Source organism: Bos taurus, chromosome 4 (assembly GCF_002263795.3).
Source record: "Bos taurus isolate L1 Dominette 01449 registration number 42190680 breed Hereford chromosome 4, ARS-UCD2.0, whole genome shotgun sequence".
In the NCBI taxonomy this organism is placed as follows: Eukaryota; Metazoa; Chordata; class Mammalia; order Artiodactyla; family Bovidae; genus Bos; species Bos taurus.
This window is the reverse complement of record NC_037331.1, coordinates 86,536,254-86,557,938: the sequence shown is the minus strand read 5'-3', so window position 1 is coordinate 86,557,938 and position 21,685 is coordinate 86,536,254. Positions and strand designations below refer to the sequence as shown.

Below are 21,685 nucleotides of genomic sequence, written 5' to 3'. Positions count from 1 at the left end.
AGCAAGCTAACCCTTTCCTTGGCACGTTCAGATTGATTTCTAGTTGAGGATTTGGATTCTTTTTTGCTTAGGATAATATTTAGCAAACTGGACTCTTGGTTAGCAATTAAGAAAAGTACTGAAAAAAGAAAATGGTGAGAGGTCAGTTTTCCTTGGGGTTCTTATTAGGAGGAAAGTGTCAAAAAGTAATGAGACAAATCCACTGGAGAGAACAGTTCTCTTAGGAAGATACTTAGCTAAGACCTTGGTTTCCATAATTGGCGTTACTACTCAAAATTGGAAACACAGACATTGACATTGGAATGTTCTGGTCTCCAACTGGTTGTACTTGGTCTGTGTTTATGCCTGCTCTATTGGTCCATTCACATTTAACAAAATAACCCATGCATTGAATTCTCAGGAGAAGCCAGAGTGGGAAAATTAGAAACTAACTGCCTGATCTTCTCTCTGTTATTCCACCTATAAGAAGTAAATAAAAGATCAAGTATTATTGTTATGCCTTTTCCATGTGTGTTTGTTAGCTTATACTTACTTTTGTGTGTTAGTGAAATATTCTGGCATGAAACCAGGGGTATATATATATTTTTTTAATGAAAAAGCAATTGGTTTATAGAACTCCATAGGTGAGTGTCTTCTAGGGGAAACTTCATATGTTTGTTTTTCATAGTTTTGTTTATCTTTGGATTTTCATTCTGATGATCTCTTTCTTGCATGACTAATCTCAATGACATGTCTAACATGACTAGTCCCTCTTTATACACCATATTCCATGTAGCAGCAGGTGTGACTGCTAGGACTTCCCGCCTTCCTTCCCAGGTAGAATCTTGTGCCAAGAGATTGAAAATGAAGATTGCATTTTGGAAGGAAATTAGAATTTCCTTGAATCCCTGCCTTATTGTTTTGTTCTCTTTATTCCTTGTCCTGTGCTTAGTCGCTCAGTTGTGTCTGATTCTTTACAACCCCATGGACTGTACCTTGCCAGGCTTCTCCATTCATGGGGATTCTCCAAGCAAGAATGCCGGAATGGGTTGCCATGCACTCCTCCAAGGGATCTTCCTGACCCAGGTCTCCCACATTGCAGGCAATTCTTTTACCGTCTGAGCCACCAGGGAAGCCCCTTTATTTAGCACAGTAATTATTAACCAGGAGTGTGGGGTTGCTGATGGGGCAGATAATATTAATATCTAGAAATAAGTTTTTAAAAATGTATTTTGAACATTTTATTTTTAGAGATCAAAATAATGTGTTTCATATACCCAAACTACAGAAGATGTTATTAGAAAGGATCTATAATAGCCAATAATAGTGCTTCCTTCTGGGAGATGAAATGGGATAGAGGTGGAAGTTAAATGAAAGCTCCCATCATCAGTGATAGGAGTGTTGGGGGTGAAGAGGGGTGGGAGAATTTTATATTTACATTTATTTTTATTTACTTATAATTAATGAAATTAAGTGAAATTAAATTAAGGTTAAAGCTTGAGAGACATCCTAGCCTAAAAGATTCCAGCAACAGAACCTTCTGCTTAAGTCTCTGGCACCAAACCATTTCCATGGTTTTGTATTGATATCTGGGAATTTGATTCAGAAGACTTCTAATGAGTATCTTTAAGACAGAATTCAATGAGCAATAGTGGGCTTATAAAGATGGAGAAGACTTAGTCACTATCTTGGAGGTCAGAGTTTGTACGAAAGACAAATCATTAACTGTCAGGCAAGTACAAATTTCAACAACAGAGAAATTCAAGAATTAGAGTTCTGCCTAGTGACTCATCTTAGGTTTCTACACTTAACCCATTCCATTTGTGATTTCAAGATTATAGTTTTAGAAAGAGACTCACAAACTTAGAAAATGAACATTCAGTTTCCCAAAGGGAAGGGATAGTTAGGGAATTTGGGAAGGTCATGTACACATTGATATATTCAAAAGGGATAACCAACAAAACCAACAAAGACCTACTGTGTAGTACATGGAACTCTGCTCAATGTTATGTGGCAGCCTGGATGGGAGAAGGGTTTGGGGGAGAATGGATACATGTATATGTATAGCTGAGTTTCTTCATTGTTCACCTGAAACTATCACAACATTGGTTTTTCTTTTTCTTTTTTTTTATCACAACGTTGTTAATCAGCTATATCCCAATACAAAATAAAAAGTTTAGAGTTTGAAAAAAAAAAAAGAGAAACAAAATAATGGTTTTCACTGGTTTCAAGTGACCTGAAAGATAAATCACAAGACTGTGTCTAATATGGATAATAACTTCTTGCTCAGATTGTAGTATCCTCAGATTGTTGTGAGGGGTAAATAGGTTTCTGATAAAAGGCCCCTAGCATGATTTTGAATCAATGTCCTCCCCCAGAAGGATAAAGTGTGAGACCAAGTGACTCAGTTATGAACAGCCAGGCATTGGCCTAGCACTTCTACCTCACTAGTGGTACTGGGAATTCACACCTATCAAAGATGTCTGGATCTATTGTTCATTATATGGGATATAAAATAATTAATGTAAAATGTTGGTATTGGGAACTCCTGATGAGATTCTTATTGTAAGAAATGTGGGGGGAAAATGATTGCTTCACAGTCTAAGTTTTATTTATTTAATATAAATTTATTTATTTTAGTTGGAGGCTAATTACTTTACAGCATTGTATTGGTTTTGCCATATACATTGACATGAATCTGTCACGGGTGTACATGTGTTCCCCATCCTGAAACCCCCTCCCACCTCCCTCCCCGTACCATCCCTCTGCGTCATCCCAGTGCACCAGCTCCGAGCATCCTGTATCATGCATCAAACCTGGACTGGTAATTCATTTCACATATGATAATATACATGTTTCAATGCCATTCTCCCAAACCATCCCACCCTCGCCCTCTCCCACAGAGTCCAAAAGACTGTTCTATACATCTGTGTCTCTTTTGCTGTCTTGCATACCATGGTTATCATTACCATCTTTCTAAATTCCATATATATGCATTAGTATACTGTATTGGTGTTTTTCTTTCTGGCTTACTTCACTCTGTATAATAGGCTCCAGTTTCATCCACCTCATTAGAACTGATTCAAATGTATTCTTTTTAATGGCTGAGTAATACTCCATTGTGTATATGTACCACAGCTTTCTTATCCATTCATCTGCTGATGGACATCTAGGTTGCTTCCATGTCCTGGCTATTATAAACAGTGTTGTGATGAACATTGGGGTACACGTGTCTCTTTCAATTCTGGTTTCCTCAGTGTGTATACCCAGAAGTGGGATTGCTGGGCTGTATGGCAGTTCTATTTGCAGTTTTCAAAGGAATCTCCACACTGTTATCCATAGTGGTTATACTAGTTTGCATTCCCACCAACAGTGTAAGAGGGTTCCCTTTTCTCCACACCCTCTCCAGCATTTATTGCTTGTAGACTTTTGGATAGCAGCCATTCTGACTGGCGTGAAATGGTACCTCACTGTGGTTTTGATCTGCATTTCTCCGATAATGAGTGATGTTGAGCATCTTTTCATGTGTTTGTTAGCCATCTGTTTGTCTTCTTTGGAGAAATATCTGTTTAGTTCTTTGACGCATTTTTTTGATTGGGTCATTTATTTTTCTGGAGTTGAGCTGCAGGAGTTGCTTGTATATTTTTGAGATTAATTCTTTGTCAGTTGCTTCATTTGCTGTTATTTTCTCCCATTCTGAAGGCTGTCTTTTCACCTTGCTTACAGTTTCCTTTGTTGTACAGAAGCTTTTAATTTTAATTTTGGCCCCATTTGTTTATTTTTGCTTTTATTTCCAATATTCTGGGAGGTGGGTCATAGAGGATCTTGCTGTGATTTATGTCGGAGAGTGTTTTGCCTATGTTCTCCTCTAGGAGTGTTATAGTTTCTGGTCTATCATTTAGACCTTCAATCCATTTTGAGTTTATTTTTGTGTATGGTGTTAGAAAGTGTTCTAGTTTCATTCCTTTACAAGTGGTTGACCAGTTTTCCAAGCACCACTTGTTAAAGAGATTGTCTTTTCTCCATTGTATATTCTTGCCTCCTTTGTCAAAGATAAGGTGTCCATAGGTAGGTGGATTTATCTCTGGGCTTTCTATTTTGTTCCATTGATCTGTATTTCTGTCTTTGTGCCAGTACCACACTGTCTTGATGACTGTGGCTTTGTAGTAGAGCCTGAAGTAAGGCAGGTTGATTCCTCCAATTCCATTCTTCTTTCTCAAGATTGCTTTGCTTCTTCAAGTTTTTTTTGTATTTCCATATAAATCGTGAAATTATTTGTTCTAGCTCTGTGAAAAATACTGTTGGTAGCTTGATAGGGATTGCATTGAATCTATAGATTACTTTGGGTAGTGTACTCATTTTCACTATATTGATTCTTCCGATCCATGAACACGGTGTATCTCTCCATCTATTAGTGTCCTCTTTGATTTCTTTCACCAGTGTTTTATAGTTTTCTATATATAGGTCTTTAGTTTCTTTAGGTAGATATATTCCTAAGTATTTTATTCTTTTCGTTGCAATGGTGAATGGAATTGTTTCCTTAATTTCTCTTTCTATTTTCTCATTATTAGTGTATAGGAATGCAAGGGATTTCTGTGCATTGATTTTATATCCTGCAACTTTACTATATTCATTGATTAACTCTAGTAATTTCCTGGTGGAGTCTTTAGGGTTTCCTATATGGCAGAAAGTGAAGAGGAACTAAAAGCCTCTTGATGAAAGTGAAAGAGGAGACTGAAAAAGTTGGCTTAAAGCTCAACATTCAGAAAACTAAGATCATGGCATCTGGTCCCATCACTTCTTGGCAAATAGTTGGGGAAATAGTGTAAACAGTGTCAGACTTTATTTTTTGGGGTTCCAAAATCACTGCAGATGGTGATTGCAGCCATGAAATTAAAAGACTCTTACTCCTTGGAAGGAAAGTTATGACCAACCTAGATAGCATATTCAAAAGCAAAGACATTATTTTGCCAACAAAGGTCTATCTATTCAAGGCTTTGGTTTTTCCAGTAGTCATGTACAGATGTGAGAGTTGGACTGTGAAGAAAGCTGAGTGCCGAAGAATTGATGCTTTTCAACTGTGGTGTTGGAGAAGACTCTTGAGAGTCCCTTGGACTGCAAGGAGATCCAACCAGTGCATTCTAAAGGAGATCAGTCCTGGGTGTCCTTTGGAAGGACTGATGCTAAAGCTGAAACTCCAATACTTTGGCCACCTCATGCAAAGAGTTGACTCACCGGAAAAGACTCTGATGCTGGGTGGGATTGGGAGCAGGAGGAGAAGGGGACGACAGAGGATGAGAATGGCTGGATGGCATCACCGACTCAATGGATGTGAGTTTGAGTCAACTCCAGGAGTTGGTGATGAACAGGGAGGCCTGGCGTGCTGCAGTTCATGGGGTTGCAAAGAGTTGGACATGACTGAGTGACTGAACTGAACTGAACTGATATAGAGGATCACATCATCTGCAAACAGTGAGAGTTTTACTTCTTCTTTTCCAATTTGGATTCCTTTTATTTCCTTTTCTGCTCTGATTGCTGTGGCCAAAACTTCCAAAACTATGTTGAATAGTAGTGGTGAGAGGAGGCACCCTTGTCTTGTTCCTGACTTTAGGGGAAATGCTTTCAATTTTTCACCATTAAGGATAATGTTTGCTGTGGGTTTGTCATGTACAGCTTTTATTATGTTGAGGTATGTTCCTTCTATTCCTGCTTTCTGGAGGGGTATTTTTTTTTTTTATCATAAATGGATGTTGAATTTTGTCATAGGCTTTCTCTGCATCTATTGAGATGATCATATAGCTTTTATTTTTCAATTTGTTAATGTGGTGTATTACATTGATTGATTTGCAGATATTGAAGAATCCTTGCCCACTTGGTCATGATGTATGATCTTTTTAATGTGTTGGCTTCTGATTGCTAGAATTTCGTTAAGGATTTTTGCATCTATGTTCATCAGTGATATTGGCCTGTTGTTTTCTTTTTTTGTGACATCTTTGTCAGGTTTTGGTATTAGGGTAATGGTGGCCTCATAGAATGAGTTTGGAAGTTTACCTTCCTCTGCAATTTTCTGGAAGAGTTTGAGTAGGATAGGTGTTAGCTCTTCCCTAAATTTTTGGTATAATTTAGCTGTTAAGCCGTCTGAACCTGGGCTTTTGTTTGCTGGAAGATTTCTGATTACAATTTCAATTTCCATGCTTGTGATGGATCTGTTAAGATTTTCTACTTCTTCCTGGTTCAGTTTTGGAAAGTTGTACTTTTCTAAGAATTTGTCCATTTCTTCCACGTTGTCCATTTTATTGGCATATAATTGCTGACAGTAATTTCTTATGATCCTTTGTATTTCTGTGTTGTCTGTTGTGATCTCTCCATTTTCATTTCTAGTTTTATTGACTTGATTTTTCTTCCTTTGTTTCTTGATGAGTCTGGCTAATGGTTTGCCAATTTTATTTATCCTGTCAAAGAACCAGCTTTTGGCTTTGTTGATTTTTACTATGGTCTCTTTTGTTTCTTTTGCATTTATATCTGCCCTAAGTTTTAATATTTATTTCCTTCTACTAACCCTGGGGTTCTTCATTTCTTCCTTTTCTAGTTGCTTTAGGTGTAGAGTTAAGTTATTTATTTGACTTTTTTCTTGTTTCTTGAGGGATGCCTGTATTGCTATGAACCTTCCCTTTAGCACTGCTTTTACAGTGTCCCACAGGTTTTGGGTTGTTGTGTTTTCATTTTCATTCATTTCTATGCATATTTTGATTTATTTTTTGATTTCTTCTGTGATTTGTTGGTTATTCAGCAGTGTGTTGTTCAGCCTCCATATGTTGGAATTTTTACTAGTTTTTCTCTTGTAATTGAGATCTAATCTTACTGCATTATGGTCAGAAAAGATGCTTGGAATGATTTCAAATTTTTTTTAATTTACCAAGGCTAGATTTATGGCCCAGGATGTGATCTATCCTGGAGAAGGTTCTGTGTGCACTTGAGAAAAAGGTGAAATTCATTGTTTTGGGGTGAAACGTCCTATAGATATCAATTAGGTCTCACTGGTCTACTGTATCATTTAAAGTTTGTGTTTCCTTGTTAATTTTCTGTTTAGTTCATCTATCCATAGGTGTGAGTGGGGTATTAAAGTCTCCCACTATTATTGTGTTATTGTTAATTTCCCCTTTCATACTTTTAGCATTTGTCTTACATATTGCGGTGCTCCTATGTTGGATGCATATATAATTATAATTGTTATATCCTCTTGGATTGATCCTTTGATCATTATGTAGTGTCCTTCTTTGTCTCTTTTCATAGCCTTTGTTTTAAAGCCTATTTTATCTGATATGAGTATTACTACTCCTGCTTTCTTTTGGTCTCTATTTGCATGGAATATCTTTTTCCAGCCCTTCACTTTCAGTCTGTATGTGTCCCTTGTTTCGAGGAGGGTCTCTTGTAGACAACATATATAGGGGTCTTGTTTTTGTGTCCATTCAGCCAGTCTTTGTCTTTTGGTTGGGGAATTCAACCTATTTACGTTTAAGGTAATTATTGATAAGTATGATCCCGTTGCCATTTACTTTATTGTTTGGGTTCGAGTTTATATACCCTTTCTGTGTTCCCTGTCTAGAGAAGATCCTTTAGCATTTGTTGGAGAGTTGGTTTGGTGGTGCTGAATTCTCTCAGCTTTTGCTTGTCTGTAATGCTCTTGATTTCTTCTTCATATTTGAATGAGATCCTTCTAGGTACAGTAATCTGGGCTGTAGGTTATTTTCTTTCATCACTTTAAGTATGTCCTGCCATTCCCTTCTGGCCTGAAGAGTTTCTACTGAAAGATCAGCTGTTATCCTTATGGGAATCCCCTTGTGTGTTATTTGTTGTCTTTCCCTTGTTGCTTTTAATATTTGTTCTTTGTGTTTGATCTTTGTTAATTTGATTAATATGTGTCTTGTGGTGTTTTGGCTTGGGTTTATCCTGTTTGGGACTCTCTGGGTTTCTTGGACTTGGGTGATTATTTCCTTCCCCATTTTAGGGAAGTTTTCAACTATTATCTCCTCAAGTATTTTGTCATGGTCTTTCTTTTTGTCTTCTTCTTCTGGGACTCCTCTGATTCGAATGTTGGGGTGTTTAACATTGTCCCAGAGGTCTCTGAGATTGTCCTCATTTCTTTTAATTCATTTTTCTTTTTTACTCTCTATTTCATTTATTTCTACCATTCTATCTTCTACCTCACTTATCCTATCTTCTGCCTCTGTTATTCTACTGTTGGTTCCCTCCAGAGTGTTTTTGATCTCATTTATTGCATTATTCATTATATATTTACTCTTTTTGATTTCTTCTAGGCCCTTGTTAAACCTTTCTTGCATCTTCTCAACCCTTGTCTCTAATCTATTTGTCTGTAACTCCATTTTGTTTTCAAGATTTTGGATCATTTTCACTATCATTATTTGGAATTCTTTATCAGGTAGATTCCCTATCTCTTCTTCTTTTGCTTGCTTTGGTGGGCATTTATCCTGTTCCTTTACCTGCTGGGTATTTCTCTGCCTCGTCATCTTGTTTATATTGCTGCGTTTGGGATGGCCTTTCAGTATTCTGGCAGTTTGTGGAGTTCTCTTTTTTGTGGAGTTTCCTCTTGGTGGGTGGGCTTGGATGGGTGGCTTGTCAAGGTTTCCTGGTTAGGGAAGCTTGTGTCAGTGTTCTGGTGGGTGGAGCTGGATATCTTCTTTCTGGAGTGCAATGAAGTGTCCAGTAATGAGCTATGAGATGTCAATGGGTTTGGAGTGACTTTGGGCAGCCTGTATATTGAAGCTCAGGGCTAGGTTCCTGTGTTGCTGGAGAATTTGTGTGGTATGTCTTGCTCTTGTTGGCCCTTGGGTGGTGCTTGGTTTCAGTGTAGGTATGGAGGCATTTGATGAGCTCCTATTGATTAATGTTCCCTGGAGTCAGGAGTTCTCTGGTGTTCTCAGGATTTGGACTTAACCCTCCTGCCTCTGGTTTTCAGTCTTATTCTTACAATAGCCTCAAGACTTCTCCATCTGTCACTTCCAAGGTGGTTCCCTCTGATTTAGCTTCTTCTGTTTGCTGGTCTCTTCAGTGTTTAATTTCCGTCCTGACACAAGGGGGCGGTGGTAGACACTTTTTTAGGCTCACTTGTTCAGTCGTGCTGTGGGGAGGGAGGGATGCTGCAAACAAATAACACTGGTATGTGTGGGGAGTGCTCTTCCAGTCTCGGCCACACTGGGTCTGCCCCCACTCACGGTGTCTATGCTTTCCCTGTCTACACTGCTTAGGCTCTAGGTTGCTCTGCCGGGAACTGTCTGAGGCTGGCCCTGGGTTGTATGCACTTCCCAGGTCTAAGCTGCTCAGGTTCAGGAACTCGGGTAGTCCTCAAAGGCGCAGACGTGGTTGGGCCTGAGTTTTGTGCCCTTCCCAGGTCCGAGCAGCTCAGGTGAACAGGTGTTTGGCGAGTGCGGTTGCTGCGACTTATTGCCTCTCCTGTCCCTGCCGCTCGGTTTTCTGGGTGTACAACTGGTGCACCTTCTCAGGTGAATGTCGACTGTCCAGAATCCCAAGAAGTCTTGATTAGCAATGAAGACTGCTTGCAGTTTGGTAAATGATGCCTCTCTGGGGCCGCAATTGCCCCCTTCTGGCTCTGGCTGCCCTTGCCTGCCTGTCTCCAGTGGGGGATGGGCCGGTCCGCAGCCGGCTAGCTCTGCTCAGTCCTTTGTTCTGTGAGCGGGCCTGACAGTGTCTTAGGTTAGGGCTTTTCCCGGATTAGCTATCCCACAGTCTGGTTTGCTATCTCAAGTTAGTTCCCTCAGATTGCCCTTGGGGCATTCAGGCCCAGTCCTTACTCTAAGCAATGCAGCCCGCACCTCCCTGCCCAGCCCCCACTTGCTAGTGGCGGATGCGGGCATCTGCGCTGCTTCTCTGCTGGAGAAGAGCAGTAACTTCTCTGGAGTTACTGTTGGGCACATAATCTGTGGGTTTTAATTATTTATCTATTTTTCCTCCTGGTTATGTTGCCCTTTGCGGTTCCAAGGCTCGCCACAGACTCACCAGTGAGAGTGTTTCCTGGTGTTTGGAAACTTCTCTCTTTTTTAAGACTCCCTTCCCAGGACGGATCTCCGTCCCTACCTTTTTTGTCTCTCTTTTTATCACTTATATTTTTTCCTACCTCCTTTTGAAGACAATGGGCTGTGTTTCTGGGTGCTTGATGTCCTCTGCTGGCATTCAGAAGTTGTTTTGTGGAATTTACTCAGTGTTCAAATGTTCTTTTGATGAATTTATGGGGCAGAAAGTGGTCTCCACGTCCTATTCCTCCGCCACCTTAGGACCGCCTCTGGACCGCCTCCTGCTTCACAGTCTAAGTTTTAGTTTGGTTTGGGGACAACAATGTTTTATTTAAAACTTTTTTTGTTAATATTTTCTCCCCTCCTTTTATTTATAGGGAACATGCTCAGTCACTTTCAATGGGCACCAAGAAAAAGGTCTTGGTTCTTGGATCTGGTTACGTTTCTGAGCCTGTATTGGAATACCTGTTGAGAGATGACAGTATTGAAATAACAGTAGGTAAATAAGCCCTGATTTTTAAAGAAGAAGAAGTAAAACTGATTTCAAAACATGTTACTCCGTGAATTTTAAATCACAGTCTTGTTTCTAAACTTCAAAAAATTATTTTTGGAGGTGTTAAAGTGTGTTTTACTCTCTGATTATTGAAAGGAAATCTAAAGCTTGGATTTTTTAATTCTTGAAACAGGTTCTGACATGAAGAATCAAATTGAACAATTAGGCAAGAAATATAATATTAATCCTGTTAGCCTGCACGTTGGTAAACAAGAAGAGAAGTTGAGCTCCTTGGTGGCAACACAGGATCTTGTCATCAGGTTAGTATGTAGCAAGAAATGATTGACATATGTTTCGTTGTTATTTTTTAGTTTCTCTCCTCTTCTGTCTTCTCCTTTCCCCTTCTCCCCCTATCTTTCCTTCCTGTCTCTTCTCCTTTTCTCTTCTCTCAGTAAACTTTTAAATTGAAGTGTGCATCTGGGAAAGTGCATAAATCAGAGCTAGGTAGTTTAATAAATTTTCACAAAGTGAACACATCATGTAACCATCACTCACATCAGAAACAGAATATAATAGCAGCCAAGAAGCTCTCCTTGTGCCTCTATTTATTACTAGTCCCATCCTTCAAGGGTAAGCACTGTCCTGGCTTCTAACATAGAGATGCATTTCTGCTACTTTTCATTCTGTACCATCAAAATCTTTCAGTGTGCCCCCTTTTGTGGCTGCCTTCTTTCATTCAGTATTGTGACTGTGAGAGTCCTCTGTGGTGTTGTCTGTAACTGTAGTTTATTCTCTTTGCTGTGTAATGTTCCATTATGTGAATATACTATAATTATCCATTTGACTAGTGATGGATGTTTAGGTTGTTCCCAGAATTTGGCTATTATGAATTGTGCTGCTATGAACACTTTAGTCCTTGTCTTTTGGTTACCATATATATGCATTTCTGTTGGATATTTACCTAGAAGTGGAATTGCTGGGTCATGAGGCACTCATGAGTCATATTTTGGTGGCTATTTTAACCTTTGGACTTACAAAGCTTAAATTAGAGTGAGTAGATTCTTTAGCCCTGTGACCATTTTTAGCCTTAACGGAGAAACAGACCTTGAAATATATAATTTATTACTATCTAATACAAATACAGATCTAACTTCTAGATATAGGGCTACGGATATTAGATACTTCATTTTGAAATTACCAAAGTGATGAGAATAAGCTGTTTATTCCTAGAATATATTTTTTTCCTAGAAGACAGAAGGAACTTAAGCTGCTCTTTCATAATTATATCACTTTCATAGTTCCAACTCAAATGATATCTTTGGGAGAAGTTCTATGATGTCCTCCTTAAAAAAGATAGGCGGGCTTAGAAAACAGGCACAATGAAAGGTAATACTAAGTGGAACTTTCACATTATGTCTTCATATAGGATCACTCTGAACACTCAAAAACATTATTCAATTTATAAAAATTTAATGTGCATTAATTATTTTTCAGTAAAAACTTATTAATAACCAATAGAACTTGTCTTTCAGGATATGATTATGAAAGCAAGCCCTTATTCAAAATGGAATATTGTAGCCTACTCATAAAGAGAATTTGTTTTGCCACACATAGGTACCTAAATATAAAATTGTTGTTTGATTAAAAAAAGAAAAGATAATAAAACACATTTTGAACAAAATTGAAAGCAAAATATGACAAAATCCTGGACACAGACAATAAGCTAATAGGTATAAATTTTAAAATTCATTGAACTTGTGACCTTTAATAAGATTTAACATTAGCAAAATCTGTTTTATATTTAATTTTTCTTAGTTGATTGAGTTTCTATGCTGAATAGTGGAAATGCTGTTAAACATTGCTATCCTGTAGTGTTTCTTAAATACCTTTTTATTTTTTAATTTGGAAAAAGAATGTTTCGATGTAAAATGTTAGGGGCTATCAAAGTAAAATGTATGGAGAATGTTTCACAAGATTTTGTAATAATATGTCAAATTCTCATGGTTGTATTTTGCAATTTTAGTTTTTAATGAGCTAATGAAAAGTCATAATTGAGTTTGATATATTACTTTGAGAATTAGATTTATATTTTGTCTATGTTTGCACAAGTGGTGGCATTTCCAACTATTTGGATTGAGTTATGTGCTGGTGAATAGATGCTCTCTTACATACATAACGAATTATGAATTCTAATCCCTTTGTCTTATATAGGCACCACCAAAGTCCTATCATTCTAGTTCTCAGCATGTTATTAGATTAGTGCTGATAATGCCAAAACTTTCCTTAGATCTTGATAAAATTTTGATCAGGCAAGTTTTCATTGTGAAGAATGTGACCAAAAAAAAAAAAAAAATCTTCACTTAACCTTTAAGATGATGCCATGGAACATTTTCCGTTAATACTTTTCCAACAGAGTTTTGCAGATATTTGGTACATTGGCTTTTGAAGGGCTACTATATCAGTAACAATTATTTTTGATTAAAAAAGCTGAAATACAGAGATAAAGAGTTTTCATATTGTCACTGGCAAGATATGTACATAATTCTGTTCTGCATGGTAATAAATCTAAGTAACAGTACTCTGTTCTGTTAACCTGAGGAGAGATAAGTGCCTGAGAGGTGATTTTATTGTCTGATTTTATGTGAAATACAGAAAATCTGAAATAAACAGGATGAATGTAACAAGAACAGCAATACACTATAATAATGTTTATAAGTTTGTATTTATATTTTCATTATACTGTGTAGATAGCTTTACCAAATAGGTAATAAGCTAGTAGAACTTATTGTTATGTGACTGATAGGATGCTTATTAGTCCTTGGATAGAATATGAATGGAGAAGGCAGTGGCACCCCACTCCAGTACTCTTGCCTGGAAAATCCCATGGACGGAGGAGCCTGGGAGGCTGCAGTCCATGGGGTGGCTAAGAGTCGGACATGACTGAGCAACTTCACTTTCACTTTTCACTTTCCTGCATTGGAGAAGGAAATGGCAACCCACTCCAGTGTTCTTGCCTGGAGAATCCCAGGGACGGCGGAGCCTGGTGAGCTGCCGTCTATGGGGTCGCACAGAGTCGGACACGACTGAAGTGACTTAACAGCAGCAGCAGCAGAATATGAATATACTAATATATATCAATATTTGTGGAAAGTCATTTTTTTGTGATTGTGTAGTCCCAGCACCAAAGTAAAATATCTGAGCGAGATGCTTAGAAAACTTAAAGTTGAGTTTTGAGTACAGTTTCAGTTTTTGCTCACCATATAGATTTTTAGGGCTTCTTAGGTGGTAAAGAACCCACCTGCCAATGCAGGAGACATAAGAGATGTGGGTGTCATCCCTGGGTGTGGAAGATCCCCTGGAGGAGGGCATGGCAACCCACTCCAGCATTCTTTTTTTTTTTTTTTTTTAATTTATCTATTTTTTAAATTGAAGGATAATTGCTTTACAGAATTTTGTTGATTTCTGCCAAACATCATACTCCAGCATTCTTGCCTGGAGAGTCCTATGGACAAAGGAGCCTGGTGGGCTACAGTCCATAGCGTTGAAAGGAGTCAGACACGACTGAAGCAACGTAGCACGCGTGCATAAACTTTTAGCTGTTTTGATAGCTTTTACAACAATTAATACCCTTAAAACTCATTTCCTCCTCTGGCCTTGCTTGCTGCTGCTGCTGATGCTAAGACGCTTCAGTCGTGTCTGACTCTGTGCGACCCCATAGACAGAAGCCCGCCGGGCTCTGCAGTCCCTGGGATTCTCCAGGCAAGAACACTGGAGTGGGTTGCCATTTCCTTCTCCAATGCATGAAAGTGAAAAGTGAAAGTGAAGTTGCTCAGTCGTGTCCGACTCTTAGTGACCCCATGGACTGCAGCCTCCCAGGCTCCTCCGTCCATGGGATTTTCCAGGCAAGAGGACCGGAGTGGGTTGCCATCGCCTTCTCCTCTGGCTTTGCCTAGACTCTCCTTTTTAATGTAGCATATATGCAGAGTACATCATGAGAAACACTGGACTGGAAGAAACACAAGCTGGAATCAAGATTGCTGGGAGAAATATCAATAACCTCAGATATGCAGATGACACCACCCTTATGGCAGAAAGTGAAGAGGAACTCAAAAGCCTCTTGATGAAAATGAAAGTGGAGAGTGAAAAAGTTGGCTTAAAGCTCAACATTCAGAAAACTAAGATCATGGCATCCGGTCCCATCACTTCATGGGAAATAGATGGGGAAACAGTGGAAACAGTGTCAGACTTTATTTTTCTGGGCTCCAAAATCACTGCAGATGGTGACTGCAGCCATGAAATTAAAAGATGCTTACTCCTTGGAAGGAAAGTTATGACCAACCTAGATAGCATATTCAAAAGCAGAGACATTACTTTGCCAACAAAGGTTCATCTAGTCAAGGCTATGGTTTTTCCAGTGGTCATGTTGGATGTGAGAGTGGGACTGTGAAGAAGGCTGAGTGCTGAAGAATTGATGTTTTTGAACTGTGGTGTTGGAGAAGACTCTTGAGAGTCCCTTGGACTGCAAGGAGATCCAACAGTCCATTCTGAAGGAGATCAGCCCTGGGTATTCATTGGAAGGACTGATGCTAAAGCTGAAACTCCAGTACTTTGGCCACCTCACTCCAAGAGTTGACTCATTGGAAAAGCCTCTGATGCTGGGAGGGATTGGGGGCAAGAGGAGAAGGGGACGACAGAAGATGAGATGGCTGGATGGCATCACTGACTCGATGCATGTGAGTCTGAGTGAACTCCGGGAGTTGGTGATGGACAGGGAGGCCTGGCGTGCTTCTATTAATGGGGTCTCAAAGAGTCGGACATGACTGAGTGACTGATCTGATCTGATCTGATGGATTACCTTCAGAGAAGGCAATGGCAACCCACTCCAGTACTCTTGCCTGGAAAATCCCATGGATGGAGGAGCCTGGAAGGCTGAAGTCCATGGGGTAGCTAAGAGTCGGACATGACTGAGTGACTTCACTTTCACTTTTCCCTTTCATGCATTGGAGAAGGAAATGGCAACCCACTCCAGTGTTCTTGCCTGGAGAATCCCAGGGATGGCGGAGCCTGGTGAGCTGCTGGGGTCGCCTAGAGTCGGACACGACTGAAGCAACTTAGTAGTAGTAGTAGTATGGATTACCTTGACTTAGTTTAATGACAGCCATTTGGAATACTTGGAGGTAAAAAGAATAGCAACCTTATCTTTTACTAGGGAACTCAAGACAGAAAATCATAGAAATATAAGGATAAGTAAAATAAATTCTATTAAATGTTATAAAGGCATAGCTGAGTCCATACAGAGGAAGATCTGGATTTGGGAAAATCTGGGAGAGTTTCCTGGAGGTTGTATCTTTTCAGACTTTTCTTTAAGGAAGGTTTGACCTGGATGGGAGTGGACAGGTGAGGGACAATTTTAAGTGGAAGATATAGTGAAAGTAAAGTTTAAGAAATGGAAAAGTAAAGGCTGTGAGTGGAGAATTATAATAGCTTCTATAGTTTATAAAGGAGATATAGGGAGGAAAAATGGAAAGGTGAACTGAATATCATATTGAGAAGAGTTTTAAATACAAAAACAGGATGAATTTATTCTATAGTCTTCAAGGAGTAATTGATCATCTCTGAGAGAATTATCAACGTGATGTCTTCACTTCAGTGCAGGTCAAGGTGTTTTGGAAGGAGAGTTGGAAAAGAAAGTTTCTGATCAGTTTCTCCCTCTGTTTTTAAGCTTATTGCCTTATGTATTGCATCCTCTTGTGGCCAAGGCATGCATCGCAAGCAAAGTTAACATGATCACTGCAAGCTACATCACCCCAGCGCTAAAAGAATTAGAAAAGAGGTAAGTGTCAGTCAGTTTTCAGCAGCTCCATGGAATTTTTAAATTTTTCTATCCGAAGTTTCCTTCTTTCTCTTTCTACCTCTTTTAGTGTGGAAGATGCTGGCATCACAGTCATTGGTGAATTGGGATTGGACCCTGGTCTTGATCATATGTTGGCAATGGAAACAATAGATAAGGCCAAAGAAGTGGGAGCCACGGTGAGCCCAACTGACATCCAAAGTTCCATTTAGGAAATCATTAAGAGGTCTAGATTTTTGTGTACAGAAATAATTTTTCTACAATTTTGATTAAAGAAACTGCTATATTTTTTAAAGGTTATATTCCACTTATAATTATTATAAAATGTTGGCTATGTTCCCTCTGTTGTACAATATTTCCTTATAGCTTTTTTTTTTCAGGCACTTTCAAGATCATAGTTTATTACTTCAGATAAAAAGATAGCATACATATTAGGGAATCCCTTAAAACTCAACTCTAGAGTTATACACCATCTAGTACTTTTGCACTGAATATTAACAAACAAAAAAAAAATCTCTAAACCCCTGAAAACCCCACTAGTAATATGAACTATGGTAATAAAAAATTTGACATTTAATTTGTTCAATATATAGTATTTACATTATGAAACCAATGGTGATCTAATAAACAGTGCTATGCATTATTTATGTGTAATAGTTTGTACCTCTTAATACCCTGCCCCTCTACTGCACCTCCCCACTTCCCTTTCCCCACTGGTAACCACTGGTTGGTTCTCTTTTATCTGTGACTCTGCTGCTTTTTTGTTATATTTGCTGATTTTTTTAGATTCCACATATAAGTGATATCATGCAGTCTTTCTCCGTCTGCTTATTTCACTTAGCATCATACCCTACAAGTCCATCCATGTTGTTGCAAATGGCAAGATTTAATTGTTTTTATCACTGAGTAGTATTCCATTGTATACATATACCCCATCTTCTTTATCCATTCATCTGCTGATGGACACTTAGGTGCTTCTGTATCTTGGCAACTATAAATAATGCTGTGATGAACATTAGGATGCATGCATCTTTTTAAATTAGTATTTTTTTCAGATATATACCCAGGAGTGATATATATGGTATGTAATATGGTAATTCTATTTTTAGTTTTTTGAGAAATATCCATGCTGTTTTCCACAGCAGCTGTTCCAATATACTTTCCCACCAATAGTGTATATGGTTCCCTTTTCTTCACATCCTCTCCAGCATTTGTTATTTCTGTTCTTACTGATGATAGTTACTCTGACATGTGTGAGGTGATATTTCTGATTGTGATTTAATTTGCATTTTCCTGATGATTAGCAATGTTGAGCATCTTTCCATGTGCCTGTTGGCCATCTGCATTTCCTCTTTGGAAAAATGCCTGTTCAGGCCTTCTGCCCATTTTTAAATCAGGTTGTTTGTTTTTTTTGATGTTAGGTTGAATGAGCTGTTTATATATTTTAAGTATTAACGTGTTATTAGTCATATCATTTACAAATACTTTCTCCCATGCAGTAGGTTGTCATTTGTTTTGTCAATGGTTTTCTCTACTGTGCAAAAGCTTTAAACTTTAATTAGGTCTCATTTGTTTATTTTTGCTTTTATTTCCTTTGCACTGGCAGATGGGTCCAAATATATATATATATATATATATATATATATATATATATATCTATATATATCTAATTTGTGTCAAAGTGTGTTCTGCCTGTGTTTCCTTTAGGAGTTTCATGGTTTCTGGTTTCACACTTGGGTCTTTAGTCTATTTTGAGAAAAAGCTGCTGCATTCTAACTCATACTGTGACTAGAAATTTCAAGTATAATTTTGAAACTGCAGAAATATTTGTGTGGTTAAAAACAGTCCAAGTCTTAGCATAAATTTTTAGAGAAATAGATGCTATTATAATATTTTGGTTTGATAAAAGACTTAGACTGCTACTTCATCCAAAATAGACTAGAGACCTAAGTGTAAGACCAGAAACCATGAAACTTCTAAAGGAAAACATCAGCAGAATACTCTTTGACATTAATTACAGCAAAAAATATTTTGTTTTTTGATCTTTAGACTGCTTTGAAAATTCTGTAGTATGGTTTGACTTTTAAAAGTGAGAAAAATTCTTTATAATATTATCAATCTGTTGGTATATAAAGTATCTTTTATACATAAGAAGGAACTATTGGACATAAAGTGTGATGAATCAGATTATATATAACCTAAAATAGATTATAATCAAATAAAAATTCTAATTAAACTGTATCATACAATTAACAATATTTTATATTAACATATTAATCAGTATGAATAATTATGCACACATAACCAAATTATAATCAAATATATAATTTGAATTAAAAGGAGGCAATGATCAAGCAGAATTGAACTAACAGTTGGAGTTTTAATAGAGCAAAATGTTAGTCACAGTATCTAGAGGATTAAAAAAATATATATATATATAAATATAATGGACTTAAGTGGTGTTTGGCTTTAAGGATGTATTTTTGAAAGCCTTTGTAACTTTAAGAAAGGAGAAACTCTAACAAGTTTACTTTATTTGTGTCATTGTACTTAATTATTTGGATAGATTATTCTATCTTATTGCTGATTCTTTGTTTTACAGATTGAATCTTATGTTTCCTACTGCGGTGGCCTTCCAGCTCCTGAATGTTCAGACAATCCTTTGAGATACAAATTTAGCTGGAGTCCAGTGGGAGTTCTGATGAACATAATGCAGCCCGCTACCTACCTGCTCAACGGAAAGGTGAGGGAGGGTCATAAAGCTTTAGAGATATAAACCCAAAATAACTGCCTAAAAAATCCAAAATCCTTTTCCCTGATTCCAAGGCCCTTCAGTGCTGGCTGTGCTGCTTGTCCTCCTTTCCTCCTTCTGCAGTGTTTCCCGGCGTGCATTTTCTGTTCTTTTCAGTGTGCTCTCCCCACCATCCCCAGCAAAGCTCATTCTTTCCTCTTTGCCTTCTTGCAAGTTGTTTCTGCAGTTTAAACACTCGGCTTCTCTGCATGTGTATCTGCTGGTCATCTTGCAGTTTATTTCAGCATGACAAATGTTTACTGAGTCCCTGTTATGTGCTAGACTTGGGCCAAGGCACTAAAGGTTATCATGCTGAATGAAGTTCCTGATCTCAGAGAACTCATGACTGGAATGGGGTGGCTCTTGGGATGGAGAATTTGGTGGGTGAGGGAAAGAAACTAACATTTCTTTCCCAGCTACTGTGTGGCAGAATGTAAGAGCTCTCTGAGTTTAGTATTGTTTTCATCATTTTACTATAAGGAAACTGTGGCTCAAAGAGAATGTTCACAGCCATTTAGCTGGGATTCAAATCCAGGTCTAAGCCTTTTTACCCTCTCTTTTACCAGATAGCTTCATGGCAGGAAAGGCAGACACTGGAAAAATTGGTATAATTCAATGATAAAAGTTCCAAAGTATGCTAACATGTCACAGTGATGCAGATGAAAGAGGAATTGACTTGATTTTGGTGAGGAGGTTGGGGAGAGGAAAATTAGCAGGAAGAGACGTACTCAGCTTTGAGGGTTAAGAAGGTGCCAGCCTGGCAGAGACACTGCCACTCATGACTGTGCTGAGTGTCAATTTCATCCAATTCTTACAACAACACTATAAGGTTACCTTTTCATACTGTTCATGGGGTTCTCAAGGCAAGAATACTGAAGTGGCTTAAATACTGAATACTGAAGTTGGCTTAAAGCTCAACATTCAGAAAACTAAGATCATGGCATCCGGTCCCATCACTTCATACAAATAGATGGGGAAACAGTGGAAACAGTGTCAGACTTTATTTTGGGGGCTCCAAAATCACCATAGATGGTGACTGCAGCCATGAAATTAATAGATGCTTACTCCTTGGAAGGAAAGTTATAACCAACCTAGACTGCATATTAAAAAGCAGAAACATTACTTTTTCAACAAAGGTCTGTCTAGTCAAGGGTATGGTTTTTCCAGTAGTCATGTATGGATGTGAGAGTTGGACTATAAAGAAAGCTGAGCACCGAAGAATTGATGCTTTTGAACTGTGGTGTTGGAGAAGACTCTTGAGAGTCCCTTGGACTGCAAGAAGATCCAACCAGTCCATCCTAAAGGAAATCAGTCCTGAGTGTTCATTGGAAGGATTGGTGTTGAAGTTGAAACTCCAATATTCTGGCCACCTGATGCAAAGACCTGACTCATTTGAAAAGACCCTGATGTTGGGAAAGATTGAAGGCAGGAGGAGAGGGAATGACAAAGGATGAGATGGTTAGATGTTATTACTGACTCAATGGACATGAGTTTGGGTAAACTGCTGGAGTTGGTGATGGACAGGAAGGCCTGGCGTGCTGCAGTTCATGGGGTTGCAAAGAGTTGGACACAAATGAGTGAATGAACTGATGAGGTTTCCAAGATAGAAACAAGCATAAGAAGTGCTAACTCAGCCTCAGTTAGAGATGGCAGTTGGCATTAGTGAAAGTTGCTCAGTTGTGTCCAACTCTTTGTGACCCCATGGACTGTAGCCTGGCATGGACTGTAGCTTCCCAGGCTCCTCTGTCCATGGAGCTCTCCAGGCCAGAATGCTGGAGTGGGTAGCCATTCTCTTCTCCAGGGGATCTTCCCAACCCAGGGATCGAACCCAGGTCTCCTGCATTGCAACCAGATTCTTTACCATCTGAGCCACCAGGGATTGCCAGTGTCCAAATCACATTGATCTGCTTTGATACTTTATGCTCTTGACTGTAAGGAAAAGACTCACAGTTGGGAACAAATATAACTGGACCAAGGGTTCCTCTTTATGTTTTTTGCCCCAAGCACCTCACTCACCTCATGCTAGTCCTACCTCTACAGGGAGTGATAAATTATGTGATCAGACGTGGGTCTTAAAAAAGATTATTCTGGCAGCAGTATTATAAGTTCTCAGTGTATCTGTGATCTAAATGTGTTTCATGTGAAAAAAGTAAATTGAAAGAATTTCTTAGGGTGAATGTTATTATCAACCACTAGGTTCTGTACCTATGATGAGTGTGGCTCCCAGCCTTGCCTACAAACTGGAATTGCCAAGGCACTTTAAAAATACAGATGTCTGGGCTACATTCCCCAGAGATTCTGATTTGCCTGGGCTTGAGGATCTTTAAAAACCTCCCAAATGATTCAGCTAATGTGCAGCTGAAATTGAGGTGAACTGATTTAATGACCAGAGGACCAGAGCTGAACTTAAAACATAACAGAGCAAGCAGGACACTTTATGCTGATTCTGGAAAGACACATTCACATGTTTCAGGATATGAAACAGGACCCCTAGGTTCTGGTCCAAGTGCTGATATTCCTAA

At 38.6% G+C, this 21,685-nt stretch overlaps 1 protein-coding gene across 4 annotated transcripts in view; it reads left to right on the top strand.

Annotated features, from left to right (window-relative positions):
- Nucleotides 1-21,685, top strand: part of AASS (aminoadipate-semialdehyde synthase) — an 82,116-nt gene that overhangs the window by 36,719 nt on the left and 23,712 nt on the right. For all 4 annotated transcript variants that reach the window (XM_024990698.2, XM_059885606.1, XM_059885605.1 and 1 more), the window contains 5 exons: nt 10,406-10,527; nt 10,715-10,841; nt 16,244-16,354; nt 16,443-16,551; nt 18,975-19,115. In XM_024990698.2, coding sequence (XP_024846466.1) covers nt 10,406-10,527; nt 10,715-10,841; nt 16,244-16,354; nt 16,443-16,551; nt 18,975-19,115 — 610 coding nt within the window. The remainder of the gene's footprint in view (nt 1-10,405; nt 10,528-10,714; nt 10,842-16,243; nt 16,355-16,442; nt 16,552-18,974; nt 19,116-21,685) is intronic.